The sequence below is a fragment of the Branchiostoma belcheri genome, unplaced genomic scaffold, assembly GCF_001625305.1.
Source record: "Branchiostoma belcheri isolate BF01 breed outbred unplaced genomic scaffold, Haploidv18h27 scaffold2, whole genome shotgun sequence".
Taxonomy (NCBI): Eukaryota; Metazoa; Chordata; class Leptocardii; order Amphioxiformes; family Branchiostomatidae; genus Branchiostoma; species Branchiostoma belcheri.
In genome coordinates, this window is record NW_017803490.1 from 8,193,783 (window position 1) to 8,220,029 (window position 26,247).

The 26,247-nt window shown below is 41.3% G+C and overlaps 1 protein-coding gene across 1 annotated transcript; it reads left to right on the forward strand.

Annotated features, from left to right (window-relative positions):
• The first annotated feature begins 5,837 nt into the window (after nucleotides 1-5,837).
• LOC109468504 (neurocalcin homolog) lies at nucleotides 5,838-26,239 on the forward strand. The gene is made up of 4 exons (XM_019766747.1): nucleotides 5,838-6,011; nucleotides 12,249-12,398; nucleotides 18,380-18,571; nucleotides 25,770-26,239. Exons 1-4 carry the CDS (start codon nucleotides 5,838-5,840, stop codon nucleotides 26,151-26,153), a joined length of 900 nt encoding a protein of 299 aa, XP_019622306.1. The 3' UTR covers nucleotides 26,154-26,239.
• The last annotated feature ends 8 nt before the right edge of the window (nucleotides 26,240-26,247 follow it).

Below are 26,247 nucleotides of genomic sequence, written 5' to 3' on the forward strand. Positions count from 1 at the left end.
TGCCACCGATTTTATGTCAATGGGGCTAAAACTTTACACGACTCTCCTCACTTAGCTCAGGTGAAAATGAGTATTGTATTGTATTGTCCCCTGTGTTGGTGGCATTAGTATAAGTTGAAAAAACTTGAGTGTGCCGTCACCACGTCTTGTGATTATATGTTGGAATATACAAAAAGGGCAGAGGAGGACTCATCTATGTTGGACCAAAAGGTTTGACTTTCAACAAATAACCATTTTCTTTTAAGAGAGCTGAAATTTGCATGACCGTGACCTGCAAAATAATCCTAGAATATCCTCAATCTAGTAAGCTGTCACATGTACCTGTGTCTTAGGCGTAGAATACTAAGTAGAAGGGTTCTTTACTTCTTAGGAGGATCAAGTTGCAGGATAAGAACGCGTTCCTAATTAAACCACAGATAACACGCAGCTGCCTCTCTCTGATAGGAGCTAGGTTTCTCAGAAGGCCCGTTTCAGAAACAGTACAGCTACCAAATTTGGAATTTTATGACCCCTGATTTTACAATTGGAAAATGATGCAAGAAAACAAAACACTAACAAAACGTACTATATATTTTAATATATAGTATATAATATATATATAATATATAGTATATAATATATTTCCGAAGCATAAGCAAGGTGATAATCTTTACTTGTTATGTAAAAAAAATCCTTATATTGCACGAAATATATTTCTTTATAACGTTCAGCTATATATGAAATTCTTATAGCGATTTTCTTGTAAAAAGCAAAATGTTAGGCAAGAAAATCATCAAGCAACAGTTGAACCTAAAACAGCCGATTTGATGCGTCCTTATGGTTTTTGCAAGAAAGCCTCGGGTGCCCTTATTAGGAAATGCCCTAGACGTTGCCTTGAAAGAAGGAAGACGAATAAGAACACGTGTTCTGTTCTAATTACGTCATATGGAACAGGATTCGGATTCGAAAGAACGTTCATTTAGGGCGCAAATTTGACCACTGTCGAAAGTAAGACTATGTAATCCAGAACCCCCAGCTTCTTATACAACCTAAGGATTTTCTTATTTAGGAAAAGGGATGAGATGTCTTAGACGTTGTGAGGAAAGCCAAGTTTCACTTCCTCCCGTCTTCTAGAGAGAGGATCAAGCAATTGAAGCATTGATGGAAAAGGCTTCTAGCGAGGATCATGATCTTCTATGTGGAAATGGAGAAGACTGTCTCGGAATACGTAATTGAGAGACGGTTATGTCAAGGTTGGAATAAGGTCAGAGTTTGACCAGATGCCAAACAGAAACTTGAAGAACAAATTACCTGGAAATAGCCTACAAAACATCACACAATCCACTTCACAGTTCCAATATACATTCACAAAAACACGTAACAACTTAATACTTTTCGAAATCTGATATGTCTGATTTCATGTTTGTTGCAGGTTAATTGCTCTAAGCATTTTTCATCTTCGTCCTTCTTTTAAAAAGCTCACACTGGGATTAACAGTAAATGTTAGGGAGAAACCTTTTAGAGTAATGCTAGATTCTCCTATTTAGTATATTACACTGGCCTAAAAGAGTTCCATGTACTCCATTTTAAATCGAGTTGTGGCAGTATTTCCTTTGAGATTCCAGCTCCCACTCTTTCAGAATCAGACAAACCACGATTGAAGCGAGATGTGAGGGAAAATGTTGACACAAAGTAGTGTCGGAGTCATGTATGTGGCATGTATTTCTCCTATTTAGTATTACACTGGCCTAAAAGAGTTCCATGTACTAGACTTGTGGCAGCATTTCCACTGAGATTTCAACCCACACTCTTTCAGAATCAGACAAACCACGATTGAAGCGAGATGTGAAGGAAATAGTTGACACAAAGTAGTGTCGGAGTCATGTATTTGGCATGTATTTCTCCTATTTAGTATTACACTGGCCTAAAAGACTTCTACGTCCTCGATTTTAAATGGATTTGTGGCAGCATTTCCTCTGAGATTCCAGCCCACACTCTCCCAGAATCAGACAAACCACGACTGAAACGAGATGTGAGGGAAACTGTTGACACAAAGTAGTGTCGGAGGCATGTATTTGGCATGTATTTCTCCTATTTAGTATTGCACCGGCCTAAAAGGGTTCCATGTACTAGATTTTAAAAGGAGTTGTGGCAGCATTTCCTTTGAGATTTTAGCTCCCACTCTTTCAAAATCAAACAACGATTGAAACGAGATGTGAGGGAAAATGTTGACACAAAGTAGTGTCGGAGGCATGTATTTGGAATGTATTTCTCCTATTTAGTATTACACTGGCCTAAAAGAGTTCCATGTACTAGATTTTAAATGGAGTTGTGGCAGCATTTCCACTGAGATTCACAGCTCGCACACTTTCAGAATCAGACAAACCACGACTGAAACGAGATGTGAGGGAAAATGTTGACACAAAGTAGTGTCGGAGTCATTTATTTGGCATGTATTTCTCCTATTTATTATTACACTGGCCTAAAAGGGTTTCATGTACTAGAGTTGTGGCAGCATTTCCTCTGAGATTTCAGTTCCCACACTTTCAGAATCAGACTAACCACGATTGAAACGAGATGTGAGGAAAACTGTTGACACAAAGTAGTGTCGGAGGCATGTATTTGGCATGTATTTGGCATGTTTTTCTCCTATTTAGTATTACACTGGCCTAAAAGGGTTCCATGTACTAGAGTTGTGGCAGCATTTCCTTTGAGATTCCAGCTCCCCCACACTCTTTCAGAATCAGGCAGCCCACGATTGAAACGAGATGTGAGGAAAATTTTGACACTCGGCACTCCGGATTGTCTGGAACAGAAGCGGTTGTCATTTGTTTCCAACTATCTTGGATTTTGATCTGACAAGAAGGTGGCGAAATTCCCTCGGTGTTAAAAGATAAGCTACAAGCAATCAGTAAAATGTCCGCTGGCGGCTTGTGATGTGTGGAAAACTACAAACAAGTAACAGACATGTGCCTTGAATCAACATACTTAGAAGTCGCAGGAAATTATTTGTCTACAGCTTGATTTCATTTATGAGGGGTTTGTGCGTAAAAGTGCATCTCTCAGTTAGGAATCTGCTCAGTGCTACTGCAATCTTAGAGAGAGGGGGAGACATTCATACAATAATAATAATAATTGGTTTTTATTGTCCAAACAGTACCCGTGCAGTCGTAGCCTTTATACGGCTGAATTGATGCAGGGTATCACATCATAATCAATACAAATCACAACTGCCATTCGGCGCCAAAAGGTGACCTTAATACGACTTTCCCCAACCGAAGTTAGGTACCCATTCACACCTGGGTGGAGTGAGGAAAGTCGTGTAAAGTGCCTTTCCCAAGGGCACAACGTCGGGGCGCATGTCCGGACATGCTGTAGTCACCAGTTCCCCAAATGACGTCCTATGTAAGACGTGATCGTTCCAGCTTGTTCACAGCCATTAGACGTCTGTGGCTTGAGACCACGTTTCCTGCTTCCCAGCTAACTCCAACTGACACTGGCCCTATATGGACGCTGTGAAATGGGTTCGCTGTACGTCTGAGTTTTAAAGTTATCTTGCGTAGACTTTCTAGTTGCAGTCTTTGGAGACTTGTACTGGCATCACATAATTATCAAGACAATACGTGACATTTTAGCCCAGTTTGTGGAGCAGTCTCTAGATACTATAGAGAGAAAGCTATTGGGTCGTTGCTGTAGAAGTTCTACTTGAAAGTAAGTATATGCGTGGTCCAGATTACCAAATACACCCAGGCAACTTGTACACTTACGATCTTGATTGCTTTCCATATATTCTAAAACCCTTCATTGCATAGAATATACACCTATCATCGGTACGATCACAGCAACAGGTAATTATTTTCTTCGCAGCAAATTGGAGATCAGACCTCATTTGACAGGTTGGCAAGATTCGAACCCCGGACCTCTGATCCAGAGGCCAGATTGCTCCTGAGCTGTAATCTCCAAGCAGATCCCTCTCGGTGGCAAAAAGACAGTATCAAATTGGCCAGGCAGTATCCATTAGCCAGAGAAGGTCGCCGGCCACCGACGGGTGGGGGTCAGAACAAAAAAAAACGGCCATATATAAAAATGTAACGATCATTCCCCCACAACCTCTGCTTGGAGAGTACCTGAGCTGGCCACACGCTATCGGCATATCTGTGATTAATGTGTTCCCTTGTACAGAACTGGGGTAAACTGTCAGGCTTATATTAGCACATTCGATCTGTAGAGAGAGTGGTGTACAGAATTAGAGGGATGGAAGTTAATTTCGAATTTCCGATAAGAGGTGACCAGGTCAAAATTCTGCATATCAGATCTGATAGCTTTGGTTATTTATCCCATTTATTTGCTACCAAAAAGAAATTGTCCTGGAAAATCGTGCTAACTGCATTGAAATGGACTAAAGGTTGCAAAATAGGTACTTTTTCCTAAAAAAAAACTAATGGTACAAAATAACGTTCAACACCATTTTTCGGCTTAACAGGTTTTTTTACGTATACCTCAAATAATTAAAAGTACTAAATAAATGTACTAATTAATCAAGTCTGATCTGATCCCTCCGCCCCCCTCTCCCTGTTTCTGTTTTCTCTCACTTTCGATACCAGTTGACCAGGTCAACAAATTCTGCATATCAACACTGGATAGAGTCCGCGTATCCAAGAACGTAGATCCATAGCCAATCCAGGCATGGAATAAGATACGCCCCCCCAAAAAAACAGTTACTCAAGCAACTTGATATGATTTTGGAAACGGTCTGACCTTTCAGGTAGTATCCATGGCCACTAACTTTCGTCGATGACACTAAGAGACTGCAGGACAATTGCAGGTTTATAAGAATAAGATAGTTGCGGTTCTGAGTACAACAGCAGTCAACTTTGCTGATCGCCTGCTAAAATGTAAGGTCTGTACCTCAGAGTGCATTTACTGCGCTTTCCTACATTACGACCGGCTTTTGGTGGTCAAGAGTGCACCATTACACCTGTACTGGAACTAATCTTTAGAGTGAGTCTGTCTGAACCCATTCTTTACATGGTTAAAGGCAACTACAGATTGCACTCACTATTTTATTAACGAATCTTCCCTTAATACATCGAGGAGCCATCACCCCTCCTAAACCATCTAACGCACCGTCCCCAGGTAGCAAATTTCCAGACCTAACACTCCTCTTTGGAAGATGTTTCCGGAAGCGAGTTTTGTATCTCTAACGTTACATGCGTGTCCCTTGTACGGTAGTTGTACCCATGCCATTTTTCATTAACGAATCTTCCCTTAATATACTATAGGGACATGATAGGACATTCTCCCTAAATCATCTAACGTACCATCCCCAGGTACCAAATTTCCAGACCTAATACTCCTCTAGGTAAGATTTTTCCGGAAGCGAGTTTTGTAATTCTAAAGTTTAAGAAGCATGTCCCGATGCCATTTTTCATTAACGAATCCTCCCTTAATATATTATAGGGACATGCATCCAAAGCATCTAACGTACCATCCCCAGGTAGCAAATTTCCAGACCTAATACTCCTCTCGGTAAGATGTTTCCGGAAGCGAGTTTTGTAATTCTGAAGTTTAACATGCATGTCCCTTGCACCAAAGCAATTTTTGATTAACGAATCCTCCCTTGATATATTATAGGGAAATCCCCCCTAAATCATCTAACGTACCGTCCCCTGGTACCAAATTTCCAGACCTAATACTCCTCTCGGTAAGATGTTTCCGGAAGCGAGTTTTCCGTGCAATCAGCTCAAATAAACGCCTAAAGGCGGCAACAGTGCGCGCGGTGCGGACATCCCCGAATAGCGGACGCTGAGGCGAAGGTACTAATATTAAACCCAAGAGAAGGCAGCCTGTAGAGCGGTATGGGCGGGCTGCAGAGCCGGGTAACGTCTGTGTTTGAGAAGAGAAGGAGTAGCGGGGAGACGGACGGGATGGGTTGTTTCGGCAGCCGGATGCAGACGTGTAAGACCCACCTCAGGAGGACCTACAACGGGAAAAGGCCGCTCAGAGAACAGTCCAAGAGGATGCTGACTCAGGTAAGATTGATACTCTTGATAGAGTAGTCTTCTCTAACATCATTTCAACAACTAAAAACGCTCAGAGAACGTAATGGTCGAAGAGAATGCTCACTCAGGTAAGATTAATATGGAAAAATTCTAAGATTTGTCTTTTACTTAATTTAGTATTTGACATAGAAGTCTTCTATACTGTCATGCCAACAACACAGTCCAAGAGAATGCTGACTTAGGTGAGACTTATAGGGAGAAACTCCAAGATCAAAGGTACAGCTCCGAATGTTCATACATCTACAACTGCCTTAAGAAGCGAGAAGAAGTTGAACTTTAAAATATAGATCGCATTAGCATGTACAGTTTTAGTAAGATATTGCTGTAACTTTTTGTTTATTTAGCTTAGCTTGTGTATTTAGCTTGCAAGAGCATAAATGTACAATTTCAGTCATTCTAATATCATGCGTCAACAAAAATCGCCCAGAAACATACACAGAGGAAGCTGACACGGCAATGGCGCGTAGGTCTTCGAACGTACGATTTTTTTGCCGTAGAATTTTCAGGCAATGACAGAAGCAACAGCTGACCAGCATTTAGTCAGAATTTTCCCTAAGAAGACAGCAAAATTTTGCAAGACACGTTGAACTATCTCAAGAATGCCCGCAGTTTACGATCGCGCGACGATCGCACACAAGGAATATGATCAAACGTTATGATAAAAAAAGAAAAGACAAGATTCTAGCATTTCGAGTCTCTGAGTACGTTAAAGCGCTGCCTTCTATATCTACGACTGAAAAATGCCATGTCAACTACAAAAGACAAGCCTCAAGCCTAGGTCCATACGCGCAATGTATTTGTTAAGATGAAGACTTTTTGCTAATTTTACTGTGTCCAAATGGATACTAACTGATGTAACTTAGTGTTGAAATTGCCTCATCATCCTTTTTACCCTGAATAAAGCCTTGTATCTTCTTATACGACGTACGAAAACTTGTTGCCAAACACCTTTGCAAATCGCACAAAGTTAAATTTAAAGATGTTTGCAAATTGTACGTTTTGTCGGGTATAAGACCACCTTTTATGCTTACTGTACATAGCTTCAGAATGCTGCATTTCCAAGTATAAAACGAGTAGATGTCACTTCCAGATCTTGGTTTTATCTTAATATTCATATGGCGAAGTCTTAGAACGTCAGGATTTACAGCGTACACCGTTAAGTACCAACCGCAGAATGTTTATTGCCTCTGGGAGTCGCACAGGATCAACACCGGAATAATAAAACACACACGTGCCTTTATATAAGATAAACTCGGATTAACGTTCAGGTTATCTACCTTGAAAAACGCCAAAAGGCAGTTACTCTAGCAACTGGATATAATTTTGGAAGCGGTCAGACGTTTCAGCTAGTATCCACTAGCTTTTGTCAGTGACTTGAGAGACCAGAGGAGAAATGCAGGTTTATAAGCACAACCTATTGACCTGCATTTCCCCTCTGGTCTCTCAGTCACTGACGAAAGGTAGTGGATACTACCTGAAACGTCTGACGTTTTCGAAATCATATCCAGTTGCTTGAGTAACTGTTTTTGGCGTATCGTATTACCTGGATGTCTAACCTTCATCCAAAACAACCTTGTTCTTTAGTCGTGCATGGTTGAAGACGATCGTTCGATTTTCTTGTGACTTTGAACCAACAGAGCTTATGCCTAGGTCACATTTACAGAAATAGTGCCCATGATTATTATCGAAAACTTTTCTGTGTTTTCTTGTCTTTTATATCGTACTTTTCGTTCCGTAAGACTGCTCAGCCGGGCCCCGGTTTGGGAATGTGATCCTCAGCATAACGGTCTGGGCGATGTTTCTAAGACGAACAAGCTATTTTCGTTCTGCCTACTGTTCCGTATCAGTACTGTTCAAAAACTGAGAGACACCTGTTACGAAGAGTGCTGATGTAATATAATGTCGGGACGTTTAAAGTAGTATCTAGACAAACAATTGTGACTGATTATGTGGGTTTTAAAAATCTTCGGTCAGTTCGACCAGGCTTTACGTTTCATCCGAGAAAACGTTCCTAAAGGCGCGGTCACATTTCCCAACCCGGGGCCCGACCGGGCAGTCGTTTGGAACGAAAATTATGATATAAGACAGCGAAACACAAAAAAATTTTTTAGAAAATTAACCATGAGCACTATTTTTGTGTACTCTTAATACAAATTGTCTATTTTTCGTTCACGCAAACAACCCGGTCGGGCCCCGGCTTGGAAATGTGACCATGCCCTAACCGAAGCCAGTTACTTATTTTCACATCAGTCGAGGGAGGACATAAATGTTAAATCGCTTGTCTAAACCACCAGATATCTGAACCTAGAGCCTTGGCTAGCAACACTAACCACAAGAACACCTCGCCACCCGTATACTAGAAACACTTCTATAATATAAACCAATGTCAGAAAACATACGGGAATCCATAACCTCTCATTACCAGATGCCATGTATGTTGCCATTTCCTCGATCTGCAGTTATAAGGTCGACTCGCTTCTACGACCGATTTTCTAGTCTCCACCAGACTCCTTTGCAGGCTGAATAAATAGTAGAAATCTGCTTAAAAAGGGGGTTTAATTTAGTTTCCACTAGACTCCTTTTGCCATTGCAAGCTGATAAATAGTAGAAATTGGCCTAAAAAGGGAATATGGCAAGCTGGAGATTCTATGGCGGCCATCTCCTCTGCCCATGATATTCCCTTTTTAGGCCAATTTCTACTATTTATCAGCCTACAAAAGGAGTCTGGTGGAGACTAGATTTAATTGGCCAGAGGAGTTGACCGGCAAGAAAGGGTCAATTTGCCTGCACGGATAATGGGCCCTCTATCGCCGGCCAACTCCTCTGGCCAATTAAGTCCCCTTTTAAGCCTGATTTCTACTATTAATTCAGCCTGCAAAGGAGTCTGGTGGAGACTACAGATTGCCATTGACGCACAAGATCGGGTGCACGCCAATCATCCGGTCGTTACCGGTTCCTATTTTCGTAACATCATGACCTGAACGTCTGATCATAACCTGACCTTTAAGTCCTGCTCTGTTGTTAGTAGCGTGTGTAACGATGTTCAGGGCAATGCTCTGCGTAGGCCTGAATTTTCCGAATATACGTGGGCTATCAGGAACCGAGCTTGGTCCATGAGCATGGTTCTGGATAAATTACGGTTCTAGGAACAAGAAGAAACATCTATAATGATTTTATCCCAGGAAACTTTCATCAAAACAAATAATAATTTCATTTCAAGAAACTTTTGCCAAAACCCAGAGAATGCAAGTTACGGCACTGTTAACTTAGAGTAACTACCTTTCCCTGCAAATTGCGCAAAGGCACAGAAACTGAGCGCCTTTAGGTCAACTTTATGACTCTAGTGAATGACACAGCACTTAAGGTCTATGGAAAAAAAGTATCCAAAACATAGATTTTACCCCAGGCACAGTTCTGGCTATCAGGAACCGAACCTGAGCATGGTTCTGGATAAAGCACGGTTCAAGAAACAACAACAAACCATCTATATTCTATAGTTATTTTACCTCAAGAAACTTTCACCAAAACAATAATTCTAGCCGAAGTAACTTTCGCCAAAACACAGAGAAGGCATTGCCAAGTTTACGGCGCTGTTAGATATAGAGTAACTACCTTTCCCTGCAAATTGCGCAAAGGCACGGAAACTGAGACATTCCTCAAGTAACTTTATTGAGCGCCTTGAGGTCAACTTTACGACTCTAGCGAATGACACAGCACTTAAGGTCTAGGAGAAAGCGGGAAACTCCCCCCGGTGAGCGCAGCAGCCCGGTTATCGGACTCCTGCAGGCGCGCGGTAACATTCTTAACCAGCCGGGCTGACAGAAAGGTTTACTGCCGCACACGTGAACTATATAACCCCTATAAAGCATCGCGCGGTGTTTGAAACAGCTTCAGAATGCGGGGAAAGTATTCCAGACATGCACGCTCCCCGTGGATGACGTGTGATAGACATATCTGAACGGAAAACGCCAGAAACCTGGTTATAAATATCCCGACAGTAACAGTCGGAGGCAGCGGATGTGAGTTGAGGTTTACTGCTTGTGATGGCTCTGCCGGTCATTTGACAACCGTAAATATCATTCCTCGTGCCGTAAAAGCGACGGAAGACAACCGGGAGTGACCATGGCATTTACACTAACGCGACGTGAGACCGACTCTAAATCAAAACTAGACAAGTTCCCGAGTACATTTTCCTTATCCACTCTCTCCCTATTACACTGCACTACATAGATGTAAAATTATGCTATTAAGTCACATTTCCAAACTGGAGCCCGGCCGGGCATGGCATTTACACTAACGCGACGTGAGACCGTCGCAAAATCAAAACTAGACAAGTTCCCGACTACATTTTCCTTATCCACTCTCTCCCTATTACACTGCACTATATAGATGTAAAATTATGCTATTAAGTCACATTTCCAAACGGGGGCCCGGCCGGGCATGGCATTTATACTAAGGCGACGTGAGACCGATGCTAAATCACAACTAGACAAGTTCCCGAATATATTATCCTTTATCCATTGCCCGCCACATAGGCATGTACGTGTACTTAATGTGCTATTAGGTCCCATTTCCAAACCGCAGCCCGGCCAGGCTGTTCAAATCAGCAATATACACAAATGATTTATTTTCTGTGATGTACGTGATATGGCAAGTCAAGATTTATGAAAGAAGAAGAAAGCGAGGGAAGACGGCCAGGAGTGACCATGGCATTTATACTAACGCAACGTGAGACCGGTGCTAAATAAAAACTAGGCAAGTTCCCGAATATATTTTGAGCCACTCCTGCCTAATACATAGATATGTAGTTATCCTATTTGCAAACCAGGACCCGGCCGGACGAAAAATAAATTCATATCAAGAATATACGCAAACATGATTAGTTTTTAAAAATTTTTTTGTGTTTTCCTGTCTTTTATAAGTAATGTTTTTCGTCAAGTACCTGAGTATATTCTCCTTATTCACTCCCTGCCTATTACACTGAACTACCACATAGATGTAAAATTATGCTATTAAGTCACATTTCCAAACGGCCCGGTCGGCCTGTTAAGTTTGCACGAACGAAGATTAAACAATTCACATCAAAAATATACACAAATTCTTTTTTTCTTAAGCGATGCACGTGATCTGGCAAATAAAGATTTATGAAAGAAGGTGACAAGATATGGAAGAAATCCTGCATGTTAAAAATTTGAATATCAACTGTGCATCCAGAAACAAGTCAGGGGATGGCCATTCAGAAAAATGACTCTCTTGATCTAAAGAGACCAATAATGCAAAAATTGGGGCGTTCTAGTTTGTTCATGTTTACTTCCTGTGACCATTTTGCAACCCTAAATCAGAACATTGATTCCCGTGGAAGCGCTCCAAGCTTGTTTACGATCGATGTCCACAAGGCGACCACAGTGCTAACGGGATTTACTTCAATTAGACCTGAGGGACTTCAAAGTAGCTCTAGATGTGTCCGGTTCGACACTTAACAAACATGACATGCCGAAGCCAATTTCCTATCTGTTCCATTAGATCCTCTGAAGTGACGAAGGCCATAGAAAGAGGTTGTTGGAACGAATTGTAACAAGCGTGATATCTGATCAATATCTATAGCGTTACAAATCTCATTATTCTGTAGGAGAATGAGAGACGGAAATCGAGAATTAAATGCGGGAACAGAACATGAAAACACGTGTAAAAATAAAGAATAGAAAATCCAGACGTCAGTCACCATGGTAACTGGTGCTGTAGGAGACACCCTGTGGTGTTAGGTTACATGATGTAGCAAGTTGCAGGGCAGAGTTGTAGGGGCTGGGCACCATATTATAAACAGATTAACATTATGCATCTGCACGCAAATGTTACCTCACTAGTTCTCTGTTCATCTCTCTGTTTCCTTGTCTTGTTGGCGAGGTACTAGTTTTTCTTCATCTCTATATTTTGATTGTCTTCCCTTCTCTATGTCTCTACTACTGGATAAATTACGAATATTAATTTCGGACGTTTCGAGTAACTAACCATCCTCAATGTATGTTTTATTCTTCAGTTAGCGAGGGTGACACACTTCACAGTGGCGGAGGTGAAGCAGTGGTACCGGATGTTCCTGCTCTCTCTCCCTCTCTCTCTCTCTCTCTCTCTCTGAATCCCTCCTCTTTCTCTCACTCACTCACTCACCCACTCTCTCTCTCACTCACTCTCCCTCTCTCTCCCCTCCAGTTGGCGAGGGTGACGCACTTCACAGTGGCTGAAGTAAAGCAGTGGTACCGGCTGTTCCTGACGGACTGTCCGGACGGTCAGCTGTCCGAGCGCCAGTTCGTCGGCTTCTACTGCAACCACTTCGAGCACGGCAACGCCGAGATTAAAGCGGTGAGTACTGCCGTTTCCAGAACTGTGCCTATCTACTTTTGTGTTTGAATTGGTTAGGGTTAGGATCAGGTACGGTGCAGGATTGATAGTCTCTATCATATCCAGACTCGTGCCTATCTAGTTCTGTGTCTGAATGGTTTAAGGTTCTTGATAGTCTCCGCCACGTATTCCTTAATGTGAATTGCCACAGAAACGTTTCTAGAAACGTACGGACTATCCAGAACTGCGTCTGGGGTTAGGATCAGGCACGGATCTGGATAGTCTCTATCGTATCGAACAAACGTAGGTTTGCCCCAGGCACTGTTCTAGATATGGACTATCCATATTCGTGCCTGATCTTGTTTCTGGATAACAACATGGTTCTGGATATAAATTAAAGGAATTAAAGGAAACAGCCTTGTTAAAGTTATTGTGATATCGTTAGGTCAATAATCGGAAACAAACCATAGGGAAATAGACCTTTTTCTTATACTAAATTTTTCCTAAATTATCCTTAGAAAAAAGTCCCCTGGTAAGTTTGTCGAGATGAGAACCGACTGTTGCAGGCAACGTTCTTGTGGGCTGCTGCGGTTAGGGACTAAAGGCTCTCCATGTGGTATCCATCATCAGACTATTGCAGGCAACTTGAGAATTAGAATTTCAATTAACCAACCACAATAAACACAATTAATTTAAAAAAAAATCTAATTGCACAACGAGCATTTCGAGCAGACCGTTCTTGACGGACCTTATTTTAACTACGTGGATTGCAAAAGAAGTGGTAGATCATTCCATGATTAACGTTTCACAGCTCTATACGTGAAACACTTCGATCTTCAAAGAGTTGGTTCCGGATCCGTCTAACATTCTCGTAGGCTGCTGCGGTTAGGGACTGAAAGCTCTCCATGTGGCATCCATCATCACTGTTTAATAAAGCAGAACGGTCCAGAGATTTAACTCCCTGGGAATATGGCGGCCTTCCAGTGCCGCTTTCATGGAGGTAATAGCTCACGGAGATCGTTCGTCACCGCCAGAACGTTTTACAGCACCCCGCTCCCACTAGACAGCGGAATGGTCGTGATTTCTCCATCGTTAGAAACCTTAGCATTCATAACGACTGTGCATATTTCTGAGGAACAGAAATACTCAACATAAACTTCCACTCAGTAGGTCTGACCGGCATAAAAAAACTTTCATTGTGACAACCACGCAAGCATTGTGCACGTGCAATTGTATTGCAAACCCATGCGTTTTGTGTTGTAATTTCTAATTATGCAAATCTTTTTATCTATCTGTAACATTTCAACGCTTTCATTTCACGAGCTAACCACTCGTGGAGATCATTCGTCACCGACAGAACGTTTTACAGTAGCGCGTTCCCGCTAGACAGCGGAATGGTCGTAATTTCTCCAATGCAGACGTTAGAGAACTTAGCGTTCATGACAAATGTTTATCACTAACGGAACAGTCTAATATAACATACACTTCGGATAGTCTGGTATCATTGCCGTTAAAAGGATGATGTCTCACATAGCTTTCAGCGTTCTACAAAGTTTTAGTGAACTTGACATTGGAATGGCCATTATTTGTCCATTGCAGCCGTTAGAGAACTTAGCGTTCATCGCATGACGAATGTTTATTACTAACAGAACTTTGTAATGTAACGTTAACCCAGAACACAGCGGGTAGTCTAAAATCATTGCCGTCTCCCTGACATAGCTTTGAGCGTTCGGTAAATTTTGAGTAGAAATTTACATATATCAAGCGATATCTGTACTGTAAGGAGGGCAAGTAGTATACATTGCATAAAGAAGAGTTTATCTGGTAAAGGCAAATGCACACTAGAAATGTAACACACACGCATATATATATATATATATATATATATATATATATATATATATATATATATATATATATATATATGTAGTGTGTGTGTGTGTGTGTGTAGTGTGTGTAGTTGTGTGTGTGTGTGTGTGTGTGTGTGTGTGTGTTTGTGTGTGTGTGTGTGTGTGTGTGTGTGTGTACAATGTATATATCCGCCTGGTTCTGTTCATTGACATGACTTGTCTGAGGAATAGAAGAAGATGATACAGAGCGAAAGCAATATGTCTACCTTCCGTAAAGGTAAACATAAAAAGCCAATATCCAAAGTCTGTAGAATCTACGACCGGCTTCCTCTATGCCCCTCCGGACTTTTCGTCTCGGTTCTTGGTAAAAAATATAAACCAAACTTGTGATCATGGATTCTCTCGAGGCCTGAACAGCGCGCAGTTCGGAGATTTAAGACCCTCTCCTGTTCACCTGTTGCACGCCGAGGGAGTCAGTAATGGACATGTATGAGTGATGGGCCTAAAACGTACCCCTGGGGTACCCACATTTGTCCTCCCATAAATCATTGAGTATCAAAGTTCGTTGTTCACCACGACTTTTACGGGCCCCAAACATCAGGTCCATGCCACTTTGAGTCTGTGATGTACTGTGAACATCAATGGTCAAGGCTAAGCTATTTCTCCCATTGAATAATTTTGCTGGTGCTGTATCTGTATCAGTATAGGCGGTTTAACTGCCCTTCGGTAGCACACCAGCTTCTGTATCTGTATAGCCGGTATAATTGCCCTTCGGCGTAACACACCAGCTTCTGTATCTGTATAGCCGGTATAATTGCCCTTCGGTGTAACACACCAGCTTCGCAGGCACGCGGCGTGGCGGCAGCTAGCTATATCACACTAAACGACTTCTGACACTCAGTTTTTGTACATGTAATTGAAAGAGTTGTTTCAAGCTTTCTAGTGATGATGCCCCAACTGACTGTGCTGGTGGCAACGAGTTCCAGTCTACGATAGTTCTGGGGAGTTTTTGAGCACCTCAATTCTTGGTTGATAACTCTAATATTTGAAGGCATGACTGTTTCTTGTTCTGTTACAATAATACTAGAAGACAAAAGACGTACAGTATTCCATACCACACCAAGTCTAACTAAGTACCATTACGAAACCGATGTCACATCAATCAATAGTTCGTGCTTATAGGCCTGCTTTTCTGACAACTCTCCAGTGTCACTGACAAAATGTAGTGGATGCTACCTGAAACGTCTGACCGTTTCCAAAATCATATCCAGTTGCTTGAGTAACTGCTTTTTATAGCTTAGTGCTGATTTTCTGTTTCTATTAAAGTTAACCAATTAACTGTATAGGACGATTTACAACTAAGGCCTTTCCATGCTTATCAGTATATCCGATCGTGCCTTTTCTTCCAGCGACCTGAAATAACCCTTAACTATCAATCTCATATAAGATGGATTATAGTTACAATTGTCTATATCTGCCGCCGACATAATGCCACAGGATTAGGCCAGTAATTTTACGTCCGCGCGCGCATTGATTTTGGCCTGTTTCCAGAAAAAAAGACTCTTCCGCTTCCTATCTATGACCAAAGAGTCACGACAGTGGGATAAGGGAAGATAAAAGGAAAGATACAGGGCAGGACGACAACTGCTGTTCCACTGATTTATTGCTGTTTTCATTACGAATAAAAGACTTGTTGGATGTTTGATTTGATTTATTAGACTGTATAAACAGATATATATATACAGCCAGGACTGCCCAACTAGCCGGAGGCTATTATAGGTTCGTTGGTTGTTACACTGTGTTCCCTCATTCAATTTGTGTCCTAACATTTGTCGTCCCTTAGTATATTTCAAATCTAGGCATCTTGCTTCTTTCGACCCTTCATGTTTTTATTTCGCGCTCTCGCATTAGAATTAGGGTCTCCAGAGAACGTCATCCATACAAATTACTTGGTGTGGCCTTACAGTTATGTAAGAATGTTGATAATCCCTCAGCTGAGATCAGCCACTGATGAAAACCTCAGGCGATTACCACAGTAATCCTTAAGGTATTAGGACTGGTGGATATATATTGCTGCTTCATATTTCATATCTTATATCTAGACGATATAGACAGCTATGATGTCTACCAGGGTGTCTTTACGGAATATAAGGCCGAGGGATTTTGACTGCAAAGTGGTCTTATCTTGCATAGCAGCCAAACTATATTAAAAGCGAGCTAATTAAGATAGTTATCAGTTTTAGTTTAGATTATCTATTATGAAGAAGTACTGAGAATGCTTGTGTATGTATGTAATTGAGCATGTGATATGGGCTTTATCTACGTTGTGTAACAGGGGATATATTGTAATATATTGCTGTATATCTCATCTAGACGATTCTACCAGGGTGCCATAACGGAATATCATGGTGTCTACCAGGGTGCCTTAACGGAATATCAGGCCGAGGGATTTTGACTGCAACGTGGTCTTATCTTGCATAGCAGCCAAACTATATTAAAAATGAACTGATCATGATAGATTATCAGTTTTAGTGAAGATTATTAATTATGAAGAAGTACTGAGAATGCTTGTGTATGTATGTAATTGAGCATGTGATATGGGCTTTCTCTACGTTGTTGTGTAACTGGGGATATATATTGCTTTATATCTGATCTAGACGACATGGACAGTTACGATGTTTGCCAGGGTGACTGTCTTGTACAGCAGTCAGACTGTATTAAAAGCAAGATGATTATGGTAGATTATCAGCTTTAGTTCTAAATTATTTTTAGCAGACTATGCTTGGGTATGTGGGGATCTGACATGGGTTGTCAGTACGTTGTGTAGATACGTTATTACGTGCAGAGACACTGTGCTGGAAGCAATTATTTTTAAGAGCTACAGTGTTGCATAATTTGTATGAAAATCGTACAAAGTAATACCACTTAATACTTCACCTACGTGTATATAAAACGTATTCATGAATTTTCCTAATCTTAGGGCTTGGTTGCAAAGCCAGAGTTCCGCAGAAGTATTATCTTCTTTCGTGGGATTTAAGGGTTTGACATTTTTATCGATCCATAAAACAGGCACGAAGCGCCATTAGGAGAACAAGAAAAGATTGGATGGAGTTTTTCGTTTTTCCGTCTCAAAGTTTAACATAACATAAATTACTATGAAACCCTGGTGTTTTAGGTAAGAAGAAACGCTTATCTACAGTTGTATAAATTGAAAAGACTTTGAATTATGTCTTTCACTAGAATATGCCAATTGATACGACAGTTCTGTCTACTGATGTCTTTCTTTCTCTCTGTCAAAACCTTGTACACATTCCCTTCTGAATTTGTGCACGTAGACTAGAATGCTCTCCCCAGAATGTGCAGACATGTACATAAGCATAGAACCTTGGAATGAAAGATGCTTCAACAAAGGCTAACGAAGCAGCACACACAAGGTCAGTTGGTGGTTGTGAAAACAGACGTTGAGTGATTTTCAGCTAACAACAGTAAAAAAAACAACTAATTTTGACCTAATTGTCTCATGTATCCAACCGCCCTGGGCAGGCCGGCAAGACCTCATCACTCAGGTCTCTCATTATGCCCACTAAACTGGTGGAATGAACACCAAAGTATTTGACCATTTGGCCAAAGTAGGAACGTTTAGACCCTACCTGTTCATTCTAGCACTAAAGTCTCCAAACTGGACTAAACTTTTCATGGGAAAAAGGATTTTCAAAGATATTAATTTTTAAAGGCATTCTCCGTCAGAATTTTTGCTTTATGACGGTCAATATACATTGGGATAGTGAGGTTTCATCTCAGCATGTAGATAAATGACTACAATATTGACTTAGAAAAATCAGGTTTCCAAGCCCTAAAAAGTGCATTGGATGCCTTTAACTAGGGACTACAATCGCAACGTTTTCCCTTCATGCGTGGTTAGTCCGGGCACGGATTGTTGATGGATGTGTGCGCTGCCGTCCAGGCTTGGGGATTACAACCTCACTGATGAAAGACGTCCCATAGCGGAGCGCCTGCCAAACGCAATACTTTATGAGCAAACTGCTTCCTCTTGGCGTTTGGCAGCATTCGACTTTAATTCCAAGAAAACCCGATAGTATGCAAATAGTGAGCGAGTGAGCGAAGTTATAATTTATACATTCTGTTCCCCAGATCCTGGCCAGACGTATTTTCCACACGTTTGACCGTGACGCCAGCGGGTGCGTGGACTTCCGGGAGTTCCTGTGCGGGATGTCCGCCATGCTGAGGGGAACCCCCATGGAGAGACTGAAGTGGGCCTTCTGTATCTTCGACCTGAACAGCGACGGGACTGTCAGCAAGAAGGAACTCATCAACGTGCTCACGGTGGGGTATATTTGTTGTCCCTTTGTAACAGTGTTACAGTTGTAAAGCCTGGTTGTATATACCAGGGTTTTTTTTTTTCTAGAAAAAAATTCAGAAAGACTTAATGCTGTGTATGTAGCCACGTAGGGTTTAATCTGAAAATTGACATGAAGGTGCTGGCTGGTTACATGAGGGAGCAGCGCCCTTATTCCCTGGTTTAGAATAACTCCTGTATATACAATATCGGTCACATGGACACAAGTGATTTGTTTCTTTGTTCACTTCGCTCACTCGGTAGTTTATTCAGTTGTCAGCAAGAAGGAACTCATCAACGTGCTCACGGTGGGGAAATTTATTGTGCCTTTCACTGCACGACAAATTGGGTTTACTAGTTGTAGTAAACAGTTACTTTTGTAAACAGTACCGTGCTTTAGAATTGTAGTAAATAAACTGGTAACGAGGTCCACAAGTAGAAAGTTTACTAAGGTCTTGTCCGTAGGCTAATTGCAAGTACATGTAACATAACAATAAAGGATGGACAATGGATGTAACTTCATGTAACTTCTTCTTCTACTTCTTCTTCTCGGAACTAAATACTAACTTATTGGGTTCTACTTCTTTTTCCGAGACAGTAGAAGACGAATGATCCCACTTTTTCTACAATGTGCGGGTTTTGTGATATTGGACAGCAATATCCTTTATGATATATAATGCATGTTGCATTCCTAGCTTACAGTCATAAGTTAGGACATGTATTCTATTACCATGTGTATGCTTGTGAGTCCTTATTTAGTTTGTGTGTGCGATGGATGGTGTATATTTGATTTTTGAACAGAAGCGAAGGACGGTAAATAGACTTTTTAAAACTCTTCTTATTGTGTTATATCCATTTACAAATCGCTACCGTATATTTTCCTGTCAAAATGGGATGACAAAAACCATTAACAGGTTTACTAAGAATACTCAAATAAAATAGTTTGCCAACGACAAGATTCCTCAACAAGTTCCCAGCAAGCGGTAGATTCCACGTCTTTTCTTCTGAAAATACTCCTATAAAATAGTTTGCAAAGACCAGCTTTCTACACAATAACGCAGTAAGGGGTAGATTTTACTTCTTTTCTTTGCAACTCAAAACCAGCCGCATGTGGTAAATGGTCCGCATTTTCTCGTAAAAGCCAACCAACACTTCATAGGAACATGACACATGCACCAGTACGATACGCACACATCTAAACCGCCTCGGCTTACTTAGATGCGTAGTCTCAAATCCCCTTCTGCTATTACATTAGAATAAGTGATATTATACGCTGCGTTCTTCCTACGCTCTCGACAATGTTTGGTAAGCCGAAGACGTAATGATAGGGGTTAGACACACAAAAATCGGCCATCAAAGGATTATCCTACCCATAAGAAGGATTGGACAGGCAGTAATGTTGATGGTCTGACCGATGTTTAAATCTAGATAAATGCGTAAGCACGAAGGCCGTATAAAACATTCGAGACCTCACCAAAAACTAGGAAAATAAATCACATTTTGGAGGTAAACTATAAACTAGAAAGCATTTTATAAATGCCCACCAAGTCTCACTGTGACCCGTTTCTTTGCAATCAAAGCTTTGTTTCAATCAGCACTGAGGAAAAAGCCGAGAAAACTAGAAAGGTAACATTTGCAAAGCAAATTCATAATGTAACCCAACACCACAGGGAGTCTGCTACAGCACCAGTTACCAAGGTTATTGACCTTATGTGTTCGAAGAAGAAGAGGAAGAAACAGAACAAAAATTATGTTTTCCTTCCGCGAAGGAAGGGGCTAGAACTATGCTTGTCGTTACAGGACCTCCCCATGACATCTTCGTTATATAGTCAAATCTTTGTTGCTAATTCGCCTGCATTTCGACCATTAAGAAGTGGGTCGCTGACTTTAAGCACACCAGGGAGGGCCCTAAAAGTTTACCTGGACACCTGAGGCCGCAGCTCCCTAAGACTTGCTGATCTCATCATTGTATAATGATATCAACCAGGCTAGAGAGACATTCACGTCTTTGTATTTCGGTTAGGCTGAGGTCTCATTTCCAAGCCCAATCCTGACCGGGTTGTTTACGTAAACGAAAAATAAAACAATTGATATCAAGAATATCTACAGGTAGTGCTCATAATTAATTGTTGCCTATCTTTAGTGTTTGGGACTGGATATCATACTTCTCGTTTCATAAGACTGCCCGGCCGGGCCCCGGTTTGGAAATGTGACCTCAGCATTAAGGATTGAAACATTTCTCTCCATTAACGTGACTTTGTCTGAACCCACAAAAGCATGAACGTGTCAGGATCTGAGATTACCAGGTGGTTTACACCGAGGGGGTGCTGTCAGGATGAGGAATGTTGTTATTTTGATGTACTGGTAACGAGATCCCCCAGGCACCCTGGTAACGAGAGGGCATGGCTGACTCAGCAAACCTCGAGTGTCTACAAAATTCCCTTTAGACTATTCGCGCCGAGTGCCTCCAGCGAGCCAATATAGCGAGAAATCAAAGATCTCCTATCTCTTTGTGAAGTATAAAGAGTTTTATAATGAGAATTAAACTGTTCTCCAACTCAATAAAATTGACTCAACGGAATTTTAGACCGACTCACTCGGTCTTCATCAGCTTTCTGATCCCTTTCTTTTCTCAAGTTTCTTGAGTTGGAGAACAGTTTAATTCCCATTATGGTTTTTACTAACTCAGATTTCATGCTAGTATTAAGAGTTTTTGTTTCTTTATTTCTTTCTTTCTAAAACGAAACCTCTATACACTGAGGTAATAACCCTAAGGAAACCCATACAACCCAATCGAACACCAAATCGAACACACTATTCGAAATAGAACAGGGGGTTCGACGTGTTCGACTCTCAATGGTCTATTCTATGCAGCACAAGTGTGAAACTTTCAAGTACTTGTGATCAAGATTGCCATGCTGCTTAACATTCATTTTAAAAACTCGTTACATGCAATATAAGTAAACAAGAGACGGTGCAAGGGGATCATTTACTGTCTATTTTGATGATTATGATCAGATGAGCTTGACATGTTTGTAATTATAGATTCATTAGTTGATGACATATTTGATAATGATCGGTGATCTTAATTGTGATAAATGAGCTTTACGATGATATATAAATGTATACAGTCTATAACGAAGATATGATCCTTCAAGTTTAATCAACTTTACATGTCAAGTGTATTTCGTACTTTAATCTGTTGGATGGAAAGACGGATGGAAACGTTACCTGGTTGGTCTAATTTTTCCTATGATCTCAAACTTCATCTAAACTTGTGAATAGCAAAGTTCTTTGATCACAACCATTTATTTTTTTACGAGCCGACGTTTCGATGACTGTCTGTAATCTTCATCAGGGCAATTCTGACTGGTTTGCTGTGCACTGACGCTAGATGTTACATAGTTCACAGCGCACAGTTACTTCATCTAAACTTGTCTGTGTCTGCTTAGTCTTGTTACACTCCTACGCTACTGTTTTGGAAAGAATTTACGAACCAAGTTTTTACCATTCCCCAGAGACAGTATTTTGTACAGCTGCACAAAATCTGACTGAAATGCCAGATGTCCTTGAAGCGACCTTGCTGAGTTTATGAAAGCACAAGATGTCGTCCCTGCTGAGTTGAGATGTATCGGAGGTTGCAAACAGGGTCCTTCCCAGAAGGACTACATATTGATTTGTGAAGTTTCTTTTCTTCTTGTTCTTCACCAAGCAAAGTCGATGACCTAGAACAGGCGTCTGTCACCATGATAAATAGTGCTGTAGCAGACACCCTGTGGCGTTGGGTTACATTTTCTAGCAAGGCAGAGTTGGGGGGGGGGGTCACCATATATCATATATTAATATGTTTGAGGAACAATAATGTGAACAATCATGTGAAGGTAAACATTACGCATTTGCTTTCAAAATGTTGCCTTTCTAGTTTTAATTTCTACATGTGTCTTTGAGTTTTTTCACGACTTTGCTTAGTGCAAGGCGAGAGATTGATTGGCAATTGCACTGAAATTGGGTTGCTGAAACAGCACCTCTTTTCCCTGAGTCAGAAACATTTCACAAAAGCCCTGACGGGTACATAAAGTAGAGTAATAGGTCCCCCTGGTATCAGTTGATTGCACAAGTGTGCGGTTTGACACTTCGAGACGTTTTCCTTAATGAGTAAAGCTGTCGGAGTTCTTCTAACGTCGTTGTTAGATGAATTAGCTTGTTACGCAAGCGGTTATGCTTCATTGCAACTCTCAATGGTATAAACTTAACCAACAGTCATTTATCTTTGCGACATATATTGAACGTCATTAACAGAGCACTGCGTTAGAGACATTTAAGACAACCGAAGTTAAACTTACTCTCCAAGCAGATGTTTGGGGTTTGGGGTTATTTTTGGCGTGTTTTAGGCTTTTGTTTATCGGGGTTTCTCTTTTGGACTGGAATTTGGTGAGAAAAAAAATTCAGTGCAAAAGAGAAACCCCGATAGAAAAGCCTAAAAACACGCCAAAAATAACCCCAAATCCAAACCTCTGCTTGGAGAGTAGTTAAACTATGAGCCCGATTCAAATCCTGCGATGCGCCTCAATTCAGTAGGGACGACACGTTTTCGATTCCATAATTTTATCAAGGTCAATGTATGAACCTCCGGCTTACTCCTCAGGTTTTATGTAGCCCTGTCTTGCCTTGGGCATGGTAAAAAAAGGTACTTGGTGTATACTCGAAATCACATTTCAGAACTTATTTTGTTGTTAAGTGCACTTCACAGCGTAGCCTGGCTATCTACGGGCTCTAAAGGCTCACGTTTGAAGTTAGCTCTAAAGGCTCACGTTTGAAGTTAGCTCTAAAGGCTCACGTTTGAAGTTAGCTCTAAAGGCTCACGTTTGAAGTTAGCGTGAAAGTGTATCTCCATTTGTTGACACATACCAAACACCCACTCGGGTCAAAAGATGTTAAACTGTATTCTATGAGAGATAAAACGACTGAAGCTCAAAATGACAAATTGTGAGTGTTAGCGAGCCTAACAGAATTTACGCAAGCACTTAACGTGATCCATGTTTGTATTACATCATAGTTGATCATGGGCAGGATTGCAGACCAAATACTTAAAACTTAGGTTCATTGATGGATGACATAACACAAAGATAACATCCGGACAGATGACTACACATGCACAGAGCAATCCCTGTGTGTGTTGTTGTGGAAGGCTTCATCACTCACTGTCAGATAAAGTGAGAACTGAAGATTGGAAGGATGTTTTTGCTGTCGGTTACACTTTGTAAGCAGCAGTTATGTAGAAACGCTGTTAGTCAGAAATGGCGGCTCACTAGGAAGTGCTGAGTACAAATATAATCAGCATCTCGTGCTTAGGCTTTTTAAGCCACTCTTTTTGATTTTATGGATGACATACACGAACACATCAATTTTCGCCCCCTCACATGCACACTAAAAGCAACCAGGCGTTTTTTTAGGTACTTCAAGTATGCCAGGAGTAGAAAAGAAAACACGAAAATACCAGTGGAAGGGAGGCAGGGTTTGAATTAACGTACACTTGCTTTCACCATTAAGTCTTCCAAAGTCAAAGAAGGTACGCAAAATAATTTATTGTTTGGTACACCATGCTAAGTGTTTTCAGCCATTTTGTGAACCCTTCCAAATACTTTTCGCACGCAACCATGTATGATCCGCAGTGCCAAGGGGATGCCATACACTTTCCCATAACTGCTGAGTGCTAGGCGGACAAAAAAAAAACGTTATGTACCATGCATAAAGCCGGTGATAAGCGACCATTCTGCCCTCTAGGATGTTGCACCGATTCAAGTAGTCGACATTTATTATCCTTCGACTGCTACTTTCTCCAGAGAGGTTCACAGTACATTACACATTTACTCCAGGCATAACATTCGCGAAAAACTAGACGAACCCTAAAAGCACCTACTGGGTATGCGTACGTAATGGAGCTATTAAGAGTGTCGTGCAGGTCTTCCGAGTAAGAACTTTTGGACCCACTCAAAATGGCAAACGGACAGACATGAGGTTGTAAAATGTCTAACTACACTCTTCAAACGGTCACTAGAACTTTAATCGTGTTTCAACGGCCATAAACCTCATTGCTGCTACAGTCATACCTGCCTCTAGTGAGTTGGACTTGGTCTCAACTCTCTGACTTCTATATCCAGTCACTTCGGTCTGTAGTCACAGGGCTACCACCTCTAAAGACTATTCGAACACCAATCTGAACACCGGTTCTATGTACAGTATGTCAGCATGCATAGAACTGTACTAAGACTAACACTAAAACTAACATGTTCTGCAGTTACTTGAGGACCTCTTAGGAAGGTTCAGTGTCTCTGGTAGCCTTGGTCATTGGTCTCCTGTATTTTGAGTGTTAACATTTGCAATGTTTATGTACAGATATCTACGTAAACACGATTCCAATGGCAATGTTATTCTTTGTGACTTTATGTGAAACACCACGAACATTACACAATTCAGGAAAGGATTACCATGACTCACCCTGCCAATGTATATTTGTCCATTGACATCGATGGACAGCCTCAAGCAAGTAAGCATGTTTGGAATCGTAAGAAGCCATACATCGACAAACAACTAATCTAACTAACTTATGATGTACTGTGTTTTTTTTTTAGTTTCTCCAAGACATCAGACTTCCCCAAGAGGAAACCAACATAGGCGACCTGCTGATGGTCAAGGAACACCGCAAACATTACACATTTTAGGAAAGAATTACTTTTCCGGTCAATGTATGTTTAAAATCGTAGGAAACAATAAAGTTATACATCGATGAGTCCAACTAATATATTCATCTTATTCTGCAGTTTCTCCAAGACATCAGACTTCCTCAAGAGGAAACCAACATAGACGACTTTCTGTTGGCCCAGGAACACCGCAAACATTACACATTTCAGGAAAGAATTACTTTAATGACCAATGTATGTTTGAAATCGTAAAAACAAGTTATACATCGACGAACCCAACTAATATATTCATCTTATTCTGCAGTTTCTCCAAGACATCAGACTTCCTCAAGAGGAAACCAACATAGACGACCTGCTGTTGTCTTAAAATGCCATTGTGCATTTGAAATCGTAAGAAGCAGCAAACTCGTTCATTGACAAACAGCTAACCTAACTATGATGTACTGATATTTTGCAGTTTCTCCAAGACATCAGACTTCCTCAGGAGGAAACCAACATAGACGACCTCCTGTTGGCCCAGGAACGGCGGGAGCGGGAACACCACATCCAGGAGGTGACTGAGAAGATATTCGAGGAGTTAGACAGCGACCAGGACGGTTTCCTCATCCTGCGGGAGTTCATAGAGGGGCTGAGAAGGGATCCGGGCCTGCTACAGATCGTGCGAGATTCCACGGACAGTTGCCATGACAACCGCCTCCCGCTGGGACCAATGGGCGACGAGCAGACTGACAGCACGCACGCGCTGTGCGAAGAGGCGGGAACGAGCTGTTGCCATGGTGACCAGGCGACCAATGGGCACATGTACGGGCTGTCGTCAGATTTGGACAGGGAAGATGACGAGTCTATGAATTCTAACGCGGAAAAGTAACAAACCATCAAGAATAACATTTTGTCAAAGGACATTGTTGTCAGCCAATTTGGATCCATTTAAAGAGCTGTGAACGTACAATAAGTGTGGTTGC